General features: G+C 41.2%; 1 protein-coding gene across 1 annotated transcript in view; it reads right to left on the reverse strand.

Moving 5' to 3' along the window:
• Positions 1-8110: 8110 nt before the first annotated feature.
• Positions 8111-13099, reverse strand: part of LOC129696250 (tripartite motif-containing protein 54-like) — a 75173-nt gene continuing 70184 nt past the window's right edge. The window contains exon 10 of the mRNA XM_055633967.1: positions 8111-8224. Coding sequence (XP_055489942.1) covers positions 8138-8224 — 87 coding nt within the window. The 3' untranslated portion in view covers positions 8111-8137. The remainder of the gene's footprint in view (positions 8225-13099) is intronic.

Genomic DNA, 13099 nt, shown 5'->3' on the forward strand with positions numbered 1-13099 from the left:
TTGTACAATTTCTTTTCTTCGGTATTCACCAAGGAGAAGGATATTGAATTATGTGAGGTAAGGGAAACAAGTAGAGTAGCTATGGAAACTATGAGATTCAAAGTAGAGGAAGTACTGACACTTTTGAGAAATATAAAAGTGGATAAATCTCCAGGTCCGGACAGGATATTCCCTAGGACATTGAGGGAAGTTAGTGTAGAAATAGCAGGGGCTATGACAGAAATATTTCAAATGTCATTAGAAACGGGAATAGTGCCGGAGGATTGGCATACTGTGCATGTTGTTCCATTGTTTAAAAAGGGGTCTAAGAGTAAACCTAGCAATTATAGACCTGTTAGTTTGGCGTCAGTGGTGGGCAAATTAATGGAAAGGATACTTAGAGATAATATTTATAAGCATCTGGATAAACAGAGTCTGATTAGAAACAGTCAACATGGATTTGTGCCTGGAAGGTCATGTTTGGCTAAACTTCTTGAATTTTGTGAAGAGGTTACTTGGGAAATTGATGAGGGTAAAGCGATGGATGTTGTCTATATGGACTTCAGTAACGCCTTTGACAAGGTTCCTCACGGAAGGTTGGTTAAGAAAGTTCACTGGTTGGGTATTAATGGTGGAGTAGCAAGATGGATTCAACAATAATAATAATAATACATTTTATTTATGGGTGCCTTTCAAGAGTCTCAAGGACACCGTACAAAAATTTACCAGTTAGAGGAAAAACATGTAAGGGGAATGAAATAAATAGTAGAGACATGGCTAGTACACAAAGTAAAGACAGAATACAATTCAAAACACAATATGAGGCAATTAATCCACAGATGAAAAGGGAGGGGGACGTGGGGCTAAGGATAGGCAGAGGTGAAGAGATGGGTCTTGAGGCGGGACTGGAAGATGGTGAGGGACAAAGAATTGCGGATCAGTTGGGGGAGGGAGTTCCAGAGCCTGGGAGCTGCCCTGGAGAAGGCTCTGTCCCCAAAACTGCGGAGGTGGACTTGTGGATGGAGAGGAGACCGGCTGACGTGGATCTGAGGGACCGTGAGGGTTGGTAGGGGGAGAGGAGGTCAGTGAGATATGGGGGGGGGGGGCAGATGGTGGAGGGCTTTGTAGGTGAGGATAAGGATTTTGTAGGTGATCCGATGGGAGATGGGAAGCCAGTGAAGTTGTTTGAGGACTGGAGTGATGTGATGCCAGGATTTGGTGTGGGTGATGAGTCAGGCGGCTGCGTTCTGGACCAGTTGGAGTCGGTTGATGTAGGTGGAGTTGATGCCAAGGAGAAGTGAGTTGCAATAGTCCAGTCAGGAGGAGATGAAGGCATGGATGAGTCTTTCAGCAGCGGTAAGTGTGGGAGAGGGTCTGAGTTTGGCGATGTTGCGGAGATGAAAGAAGGAGGTTTTAATGACATGGCGGATGTGAGGCTCAAGGGAGAGGGTGGAATCAAAGATCACGCCAAGGTTGCGGGCCTGGGGAGATGGGGAGACAGTGGTGTCGTCGATGGTGAGAGTGGGGTTATTGATTTTGCTGAGTGTGGCTTTGGAGCCTACTCTCTGGCTGAATGGGAGATGCCAGAGAGTAATGGTGGATGGTTGTTTCTCAGGTTGGAGGCCAGTGATTGTGGGGTGCCACAGGGATCTGTGTTGGGTCCACTGTTGTTTGGCATGTACATCAATGATCTGGATGATGGTGTGGTAAATTGGATTAGTAAATATGCAGATGACACTAAGATAGGTGGGGTTGTGGATAATGAAGTAGATTTTCAAAGTCTACAGCGAGATTTATGCCAGTTGGAAGAGTGGGCTGAAAGATGGCAGATGGAGTTTAATGCTGATAAGTGTGAGGTGCTACACCTTGGCAGGACAAATCAAAATAGGACGTACATGGTAAATGGTAGGGAATTGAAGAATGCAGGTGAACAGAGGGATCTGGGAATAACTGTGCACAGTTCCCCGAAAGTAGAATCTCATGTAGATAGGGTGGTAAAGAAAGCTTTTTGTGTGCTGGCCTTTATAAATCAGAGCATTGAGTATAGAAGTTGGGATGTAATGTTAAAATTGTACAAGGCATTGGTGAGGCCAATTCTGGAGTATGATGTACAATTTTGGTTGCCTAATTATAGGAAGGATGTCAACAAAATAGAGAGAGTACAGAGTAGATTTATTAGAATGTTGCCTGGGTTTCAGCAACTAAGTTACAGAGAAAGGTTGAACAAGTTAGGGCTTTATTCTTTGGAGCGCAGAAGGTTAAGGGGGGACTTGATAGAGATCTTTAAAATTATGAGAGGGATAGACAGAGTTGACGTGGATAAGCTTTTCCCACTGAGAGTAGGGAAGATTCAAACAAGGGGACATGACTTGAGAATTAAGGGACAGAAGTTTAGGGGTAACATGAGAGTGGTGGCTGTGTGGAATGAGCTTCCAGTGAAGGTGGTGGATGCAGGTTCGTTTTTATCATTTAAAAATAAATTGGATAGTTATATGGACGGGAAAGGAATGGAGGGTTATGGTCTGAGCACAGGTATATGGGACTAGGGGAGAATACGTGTTCGGCACGAACTAGAAGGGTCGAGATGGCCTGTTTCCGTGCTGTAATTGTTATATGGTTATATGGTTATATAGTTAAACTTCTGCACATGGACTGCAATAGAGCATCATGGAAGCAACAGGTTCAAGAAGGCGACAATACCACTTTCTCAAAGGGAACACAATGCCACCTTCTCGAAGGCAATTAAGTAAAAAGCAATAATGCAATCAAAGTCTCCATGCCACTCTTATGGGCAAAAATTCTCAACTCCAATTTATGTATAACTTGCCTGAGGAAATTCACCATTCCAAGGGTTCTCTCACACTGATAACTTGTTTGATTTCAGTTCTAAAAACAGTCCCCAGCTCTATTTGCTGTGACAATTACAATCATCACAAATTCACCACAACCTTTTAATCACCCAATTAATTGTGACATGAGGTACGCATCCATGCATGCTATGTGATACTAATGAGCCCAAAGCCACTAAAATTGATTTCAGTTGTCATCATTTCGACAAGAATATCCACCTCCTCTCAACCTGACTCTAGTCGTAGGATTTCAGCACATATCATTTCTGAACTACTGATTGGTGACCAATTGCGTGCAGCTATTTATTTTGTAACACCATTCATTCCTGTTCTATCCACATGAATTCATACCATTTAAAATATATATTTCATGCAATACAGATTTTCTTTGAAAACAAAATTGATCCACAATTTGAGAATTCATCAATAAAAACAAATAAAAGATACTGGTCAATGATATAATGTTGAGTTTACATAATCAATGGCAAGCAATTGTGGAAAGTTTGCACACTTCAAGAAATTCCCTATGAAATTTCTTGAAGCTGTAAGAAGTGCAATGATATTGGAATTATTTTGAGAATACATGAGCTGGAAGGATAAATGTTGAATGCAGTATGACTTTCAGAGACACGTGCTGAGCTTAGAACAGTAACTCCGGACGAAGACTTTTGATGACTGTAAATTCTTTAACATGACATTAAATTTTGCAGGACAATGTTTTCTCAAATCTGCACATGCTCTCCTTCTGGTATTTTCTGACCCCCTCCTCTTATTATTTTAAATTTGAGGATACTTTTCAAATGCATCTCTGATTGCAATGTGAGGATGACAGAGTGGGAGGAGCAGGATGGGGCAAAGAAATCGAACATGTCCCAGTGATCTCAAGCGGCTGGCTTGGATTGGAGTGGCCTTTCCCGGCGACAGCCCAGAGCTTCGACAGCAGGCGTGGCGCGTACTTCCATTGCGGAGCCAGAAGAAAGACTCCGACCACTGGCCTGCTGACTTTAACATCATGAAGCTGTGGTCTGCGGAGCTTCTAGCAGCAGGCATGGAGTGGACATTTACCATCCCGGAGCCAAGGATCCCTTGCCGGGGATCGCCGGAGAAGAGCTCTGACCGCTGGCCTGCCTGTGGCCTATAACATCGAGAAGCCCCGGTCTCCGGTAAGAAAGTGGCTGATTCGGGCACTCCAAGTCGAGGAGTGTGTTCCATCCGTCCCGACATTGGAGCTTCTATCATCCCGATGAGAGGGCTTGTACATCGGGCCGTCGATAACGGCGACGACGGAGGGTCAAAGACCTTAACACGGGCGAACAAAAGGAGGAAGACTGACTAAACTTTATTGCCTTCCATCACAGTCATCACTGTGGTGGATGTTTATGTTAAGTTCTATCGTTCTTTTTAATTGTGTGGTGTTCTTTTAATAGTATGGCTGCATGGTAACTCAAATATCACTGAACCTTAATTGGTGCATGTGACAATAAATGTGAATCTGAATCTGAATCGGTGATGGAATCGTGTCGCAGTTAATTTAGCTCTGAATCAAATGATCACTCTATGAAAATGTAACGGGGTAAATTTAAATTGTAACAGGATAACGATCTACAGAGTGAAATAATGTGTATTTTATATTAAAATTTCATTCCGGATTAAAATGATTAAAATCATACAAATGATTACCAATAAATCAATACAAATAAAATTATTAAAATCATACAAATTGAGTAGAATGCAGAATACTTGATTAACTCCCTAACTAAATTATTCCACAAAAATAAATCAATAATTGAAGCAAGAAAATAATTTATTATACTTAAGCAATAATTAGCTAAGATAAAGATAATTTGGATAATAAATTAATTGCTGAAATACTCAAAGGTTTCAGTTGCCTGAATAATTAATTATACTTCCAGTGGTCAGTTTGCATCACAACCTGACACCCAAGGTTAATTTATGCTAACAGTTGCTCCGTGAGGTGTTGATTCCCTTGCCAAGCTTTTACTGATACTTGTCTAGATCCTCCTGACTGAGAGTCCATATTTTAATTGCCTGTGACTGAGTAAATACGGACTGGCAATTGGGACAGAAGAAAGGTACAAGAAAAAGCATTGCTACTGAATATTTTCAAGCAGAACAAGGCTTGGTTTGGATTTAATGAATGAGTCATTGGAAATGTAAATGTTGCCTACACTGATACTGACTACTTCATGAAGTTTCAGCTGATATGATACTTTACAGCTCGGCATTTAATACAATCATTCCCTCCAAGCTGGCTACCAAACTCTCAGAACTGGGTTTCTGCGAATCCCTCTGCAATTGGATCCTCGACTTCCTCATTGGTGGAAATGTGTCAGCCTCGATAACAATCAGCACGGGAGCACCTCAAGGCTGCGTGCTTAGCCCCCTGCTGTACTCACTCTATACCCATGACTGCGTAGCCAGTCATAGTGCGAACTCCATCATCAAGTTCACTGACGACACCACTGTTGTGGGACATATCACTGATGAGTCAGAGTATAGAAGTGAGGTCGACCGTCTGACCAAATCAACAAATTTCAACAACAATCAGTTTTATTCGTCACATTGCACATAAAGTGCAAGTGAAATGAATTTGCCAGCAGTGGTACAATGATAAAGAACACACAAAAACACACTAAAATTTTTAACACAAACATCCACCACAGCATTCGTCACTATGGTGGAAGGCACAAAAATTTGGCCAGTCCTCCTCCATTTCCCCCCGTGGTCGGGACCTCAACCCTCCGCAGCCGCCGCTGCGGGCGCCACATCAGCACCTCTACTTCCTGAGAAGATTACGTCAAGGAGGACTCTCTCGAACTTCTACAGGTGCACAGTAGAGAGCATGCTGACCGGTTGCATCGTGGCTTGGTTCGGCAACTTGAGCGCCCAGGAGTGGAAAAGACTGCAAAAAGCTGTAAACACTGCCCAGTCCATCATCGGCTCTGACCTCCCCACCATCGAGGGGATCTATCGCAGTCGCTACCTCAAAAAGGCTGCCAGCATCATCAAGGATCTACACCATCCTGGCCACACACTCATCTCCCCGCTGCCTTCAGGTAAAAGGTACAGGAGCCTGAAATCTGCAACATCCAGTTTCAGGAATAGCTGATTCCCTTAAAATATCAGGCTAAATGGAATGAAATAATTCTGTAATAGATTATCAGGAATAAGTCATTAATCATTTGAATGGGATGAACTAAAGAAGAAGTAACTAATTACATTTGATCTTCTTTGGTCAAGGGGAGAGCTCCCCCACCCCCCTCACCCCTTAACCCCCTTAACCCCCCCCCACCCCCTCACCTCTTAACCCCCCTATTCCCCTCATCCCTTTAACCCCCCCATTCAATCTTAACCCCACCCCCCCTCACCCCTTAACCTCTCCCTCCCCCCTCACCGCTTATCCCCACATCAGTCCAGTTCAGAGCCACCCTCCCAAACTACGGCAGAATCTAGCAGCTGAACATGTGCTGATTAAATCCACTTGTTTCGTTAAATGTGCTGTCAGAATAAAGAATACAGAATACAGGAGCCAACAGGTATCTATGTCTTGTCAATTTACATTAGTTTATACCAGTTTCCATATTCTAAGTTTGATGTTTTAAATGATTCCACCTCAATTTCTCCCAGGCTACAGAACGTACATTTATAAAATGATGAAAGAGCACCCATATTTTAAGAGTCACTGAGTTTTGACATTTATTTCTCAGACCCAGAAGGTTATGCTAAAAGCACAATCTCCTCATTCTGTAAGTGAGCAAGCATCCCTTTTTTGTAAAGCTCACGTTATGAGGTTTTGAGTTTCAGCCTGTGTCATGTGCTACAGTATAGGCTTCCATGTTTAACTTAAAAATACCGCAATTTATTTTTCCTTTCGCTAAATTCCTCTGACATGATCAATGAATAAATTTAAGGATCAGGGCTTTGTGATCCAGGGAAAATAAATCAAATGTTTACTACGGCACATAGTTGCAAAATGTATTGCATGTGTTAACCCAGTTTCTCATGATTGATGTTTCATTCTAGAAAATAGAAGTTTAGTGAAATTCTACTGCCTGTACTTCATATGATTGGTAGTATTTGGATTTTGTGCAAGAGTGTTAAATTATTTCTTGTAAATCAACACCCAATTTTGTGTCTTTCTTGACTTTTATTTTATGGAATTATGAAAACAGGAATGTTGTAAAACTTCATCTTGCTATTCTACATTACAGAAACATTAAAAAAAATACCTCCCTTGAGATCTTACATAATACTATTAGTGTTCCAAATTGTACTAACTAAATGACCTGGAGGAAGTAGTACATTGAATTAAAATTGTGAAGTTTTGAGCTAGAATTACTGTGGTGTCTCTGGATCATTCAAAAAATTTAGTGCAGTGATTCATGTTCAATGTGAAATAGCATTGATTGTTGGTTGACATCCTTTCATCTGCCGGATGGTGGAAATGCTTATTTCAAAATTTGCTGAGGCCACACCAATCGTTCATTTCCTTTGATGATATGCAAGCCAATTTAGGAAAGACTGAGCCAGTCAGAAGTGCCATAGTCTGCTTCTGTAATCTTATTTACAATGCTGATATCTGCCATGGAGCTGTTGAAACCAATCCTTGTCATGACAGTACAACCCCATCCGCAGCTAATGATACCATGCACTTCTGTCATCGAGTTCGCACTCATCTATTCAGTATTGAAATTTATTTTATTAACATCTTTAACACAGATCTTTGGCTGCCTTACTAGCCATTTGACATGGGCTACCTCCCATACCAGGAGTCCTTGGAGATGTTGCCATCTTGTGAAGTGTCATTGATTCAGAATGACATTATAACATGTCCAGTATATCTGTTTATTGAGTATCCATTGTATATTGTTTTAATTCCTTCTTGAAGCTAGATTACAATGTTCTAAAATTATTTCCAGTGTCAGTACATATTAATCCACAGATCAGAAGTCTAATTCAAAAAACAGTAGAAACAGTCTCTTGATAAATAATAAACATTTATTTGCTTGCCGTTCGTGCATTTTTTTTGTGATTATTACTATTTTAAATGCATAAGCACAGAGGTAATATAACATCACGCTTCCCGGTCCTCAAGTTTTGAGGCCAAGGGTCAACCGTGGCCTTGTTGAAAAGCAGCGCAGGCTCCAGGGGCTGTACGGCTCCTGTGTTTGATTTTCAAAGGAAGAAATGTAATTTGCATAACTTAAACAAGAACAAATTGAAATATTCCTAATGGATCTAAGCCCATTGAAAAGAAATGCATACCTCAAAAGATCTCATCTTGACAGCTACAGTGATGTCTTTTCAAGTGAAGTGACTGTAATGACTCGCTGAAGCTGCTCCTCAAGATCTTGTCTGTCCCTCTGCCCAACAAACTGAGGGAACATGTTGGCGATTACATTAGTGCAGAATACATAAGGTATTTCTGACACAAACTTAGATGTATATTTATTCAGTGCCATTGGAGTAAGACTATTAGGATTATATTAGATTATATTTGAAAAGGCAGATGAAGCAATGGAAAGAAAATTGTATTCATCCTAAAGGAATAACTAAAATCTCTGATCTAAAAAGGATATACAGAAAACACTGGCAAAATTAATATGTTATAAAATGAATTGAGTTGTGATTCATAATTAATCTGACAAGAGGAAACAGGTACCAAGTTTTCTGCAGCGATACATGATTTATTTGCTTTTAAATATTAAATTATTATAATCAAAGAAAAAGCCAAATATATTTGAAAATTAAAACCAGATGAAATGCTGCCAGTGTCAGGATAAAATAAAGCCACAGTAATATTTGGAAGTTATATTCATCAGCCTAATATGCTTATACTTGTACCCAGAATGGTATTTTTTACTTTCCAGATGTTGATCAATCACACCTCCCCTCCAGCATTTTCTGCTCTACTTAATGGATGTATAAATAATAATAAAATAATTCAAAATAAATGAAATAAAGTTGACAAAAGTTTCTTTAAATTCATACTAATATGGGCCTCATATCTGAGGAAGGAGGTGCTGGCTCTGGAGAGGGTCCAGAGGAGGTTCACAAGGAATCCCAGGAATGAGTGGATTGACATATGATGAGCGTTTGATGGCACTGGACCTGTGCTCGCTGGAGTTTAGATGGATGAGGGGGGACCTCATTGAAACTTACCGGATAGTGAAAGGCTTGGATAGAGTGGATATGGAGAGGATGTTTCCATCAGTGGGAGAGCCTAGGACTAGTGGTCATAGCCTCAGAATTAAAGGACGTTCCTTTAGGAAGGAGGAGGAATTTCTTTAGTCAGAGAGTGGTGATTTTATGGGATTCTTTGCCACAGAAGGCTGTGGAGAACATCAATGGATATTTTTAAGGCAGAGATAGATAGATTCTTGATTAGTACAGGTGTCAGGGGCTATGGGAACAAGGAGAATGGAGTTAGGAGAGAGAGATAGATCAGCCATGACTGTGGCAGAGTAGACTTCATGGGCTGAATGGCCTATTTTTGCTCCAGCATTTGTGACCTTATAACTTTACTCCGATGGAAGAATAGAACACGTCCTCTTCTGCTCCTTCATCTGCACCACACTCCTCTAGCCCCTCCTTGTCATGCTGCAGCCGTGACATGCAATGCAGCCAGGATAATGAAGAGGTCGTAAATAGTAGACCACTCACTGCAAGTCTTGAGATATTTTCTTTCTGAAGAAGATGGTTGGGCTCTGTCATTCTGGCCAATTTTTTTGTGGGGGGGGGGGGGGGGGGGACAGAATAAGAACAGAAAGTGCTTGAAATGCTCAGCAGCTCAGAGAGCCTCTAGCGAGAGAGAAATAAAATTAACATCTCAGGTTGATGGCCTTTCAGCAGAACTTTCATTGGGGAGCAGAATTGTTGGTGGAGGAAGTCGTTTTGTCAGATTGTACATAATAAAACAACATTCCTTACGAGCTGGCAATTTCACAGGAACCTTCCATCAAGTTCAGGATACAACTGTGTGCAAGGGAAGTTAAAGGTTGACTCCAGAAATCAAAACTTAGATGATACTTGTAGAGAGATAGAGAGATTGTAAATGCAACATTTTTTGTTGATTTCTATCATTGTTACTAATACTTACAATATCTCAAATACACAGTTCAAAATAAATTGTATTTTTAGATTGTTAGCTGGAAATCAACAATTCTACTACCCAGTGCTTAATTAGTCCCCACTATATTTCAATGTAGATCTCAACCAGAATGTTAGCAGCATTTTGCTTCATTCTTATTCATGCAATTTTAGTAAATGCTATTAAATAATATAAAAGATGGTTTCTCATTGAAAAACTAAAACCAAGAGAATTTGATTGATGATATCATGTTGGAATCATAGAGTATTTGGAATACAGAACTAAAGAGAATACAGTCCATTGTGTCTGTGCTGGTCAAAGGTCCAAAGGCCAGCCAGGCAATCTCATCGTCAGCCACTCAGTCCAGAGTCTTGTGGATCACAGCTCTAAGTACAAGGGTTTCTGTCTCTACCACCCTTTCATGCAATTCCTGATCCACTGCCACCATCAAGTCAATTGTGTTTTTTTTTGATGCATTACACATACTGATGAATGTTTAAGTGTTACAGTCATTGTTGTACAGGACAGAAATGGGCCCTGCCCATGCTGCTGACCTGCTTGCCCTTCCACACTAATCCAATCTGCCCGATTATGGCCCATTCTATACACCAGAGGGTGAGGGTGAAAGGTTGCTTCTCGGACTGGAAGCCTGTGACTAGTGGTGTGCCTCAGGGTTCGGTGCTGGGCCCATTACTGTTTGCCATCTATATCAATGATTTGAATGAGAACATACAAGGCAAGATTAGCAAGTTTGCAGATGATACAAAAGTGGGTGGTTTTGCAGGTAGTGAAGATGGTTGTGAAAAATTGCACATTGGCCTTCATCAGCCAGAGTATTGAGTATAGAAGTTGGAAGATAATGTTGCAGTTGTGTAAGACGTCGGTGAGGCCAGATTTAGAGTATTGGATTCAGTTCTGTGCACCGTGTTATAGGAAAGATGTTGTCAAGCTGGAAAGAATACAAAGAAGATTTATGAGGTTGGTGCCAGAACTAGAGGGTCTGAGCTATGGGCAGAGGTTGAGTAGACTGGGACATGTTGGCCGGTGTTCCTTGGAGTGCAGGAGGATAAGGGGTGATCTTATAAAGGTGTATAAGACCATGAGAGGGATAGATCGGGTCGATGCACAGAGTCTCTTGCCTAGAGTAGGAGAATTGAGGACCAGAGGACATAGGTTTAAGGTGAAGGGGAAAATATTTAACAGGAAATGAGGGGTAACCTTTTCACACAAAGGATGGTGGGTGTATGGAACAAGCTTCCAGAGAAGTTAGTTGAGGCAGGAACTATCCCAACATTTAAGAAACAGTTAGACTCGGATGCTCTTTGTGGATTATAGCTCAGCTTTCAATACAATCATTCCGGACATTCTCATTGGTAAACTGGTCACTCTCGGCCTCCCCACTCTCACATGTGCCTGGATAAAAGATTTCCTCACCAACCGGCCCCAGACTGTGAGACTCGGCCCCCACCTCTCCTCCACGCGCAGGTTGAGTACTGGCTCCCCACAGGGCTGTGTGCTGGGTCACAGTAGTCCGGCCCACAACAACAACCGCATCAAAAGGACGACACTACTGTAGTCGGACTTATTTCAAAGGGAGACGACACCTACAGAGAGGAAGTCCTCTATGCTCAAAAACATCTGGCTCTGACCCCAGCAAAAGAGCTCATTGTCGACTTCAGGAGGCATCACCGACTTAGTCCCCCTACACATCAGCGGCGAGTGTGTGGAGAGGGTCAACGCCTTCCGGTTTCTCGGCGTCCAAAATATCCTCGGACACACGACCGGTCATCAAGAAGGCTCAGCAACTGCACTTCCTGAGGGTCCTCAGTCTACCTGCTGACCTTCTACCGTTCAAGAGCCTGCACATACCTTCCAGCATGTATGGCAGCTGCACCATGGCAGACAGGGAGAGGCTTCAGAGGGTGACAGCACAGAAGATCATTGGTTGCCCTCTCCCCTCCCTGATTGACATCTACACCTCCCGCTGCCTTAGCAGGGCAAATAAGACCATCAAAGACAGCTCCCATCCTGGTATTGTTCGACCTGCTAAGTATAGGTGCATCAAATCCAGGACAAATAGACTCAGAAAAGTATAGTTTTTCCGATTTAACTTATTAATTCATCAAAAGTTGTTCACAATATTAAAATTGATAAATGTGCACCTATCCCCCCCCCCCTGTTTTTGTTTGTTTCTTGTTTTTTGTACTAAATCTGCACTGAGTCCTTTAAAATATTTCATCTATCTGCAGTACATGGATTGACAAGCTATGGACCAAATACTGGCAGGTCACCTTACTTTACGGATGGCCATGGGCAAGTTGGGCCAAAAGGTCACATGGCTCTATGAAATTTAAGCCTTTCCACATCGCACAACATCCCAGTTAAAACTTTCTGTAAAAGTCACACAGATCCTTAGTTTGGTGACCAGAATTTTTTGTCTTCAAAAGACCTACATGGTGTTTTGAAGTTTGCATTTGAAAGATATTTATTTACTTATATCAAAAGTTGTTCACGATTTAAAATTGATAAATTATCAGGGTGTGATCAAAAAATATTTCAAATACAGTGGATTCAAGCTCCGTGATCACCTTACTTTACGGATCCCCATGATCCCAGCACATTTTATAAATTTAAACCACATCGCACTGTCTTTCTAAAAGTCACACAGATCTATTAATTTTTTTTTAAAAAGTGATGCACAGAACAAATATCAACATTTCATTTGTTCAAATCAGGGTGAATCAAAATGTTTTTCATCATCAATATCCAAATCAATTATTCACATTGCTATGACCTTTACGCAAAACTACTTTTTTTTAACTTAAAGCAAGCAAAATTTACCGTGACAGAAATACTTAAATAATGAATCCACAACCTGAACAGAATTCTGGGTAAATATTCCCTGGACCAAGAGATGAAAGAGACTTTTGTTGGACAAAAAATCTTCTCTATTTAGAATTAAAAACTAAAAATGCTGAAAGTATTCAACAAGCCAAGCAATATCTGTGCAGGGAGAATAAAAAAACATTTAAAGTCAATGATTTTTCAAATGAATTGACAAATATATAGATCAAACCAATTTCAACTGGGATCTTATATTGATCTAATGAGGCAATCCTTAAAGTGTGAAGATGGGTCCTGACCTGAAATATCACCTGTC

Source organism: Leucoraja erinacea, chromosome 4 (assembly GCF_028641065.1).
Source record: "Leucoraja erinacea ecotype New England chromosome 4, Leri_hhj_1, whole genome shotgun sequence".
NCBI classification, from domain to species: domain Eukaryota; kingdom Metazoa; phylum Chordata; class Chondrichthyes; order Rajiformes; family Rajidae; genus Leucoraja; species Leucoraja erinaceus.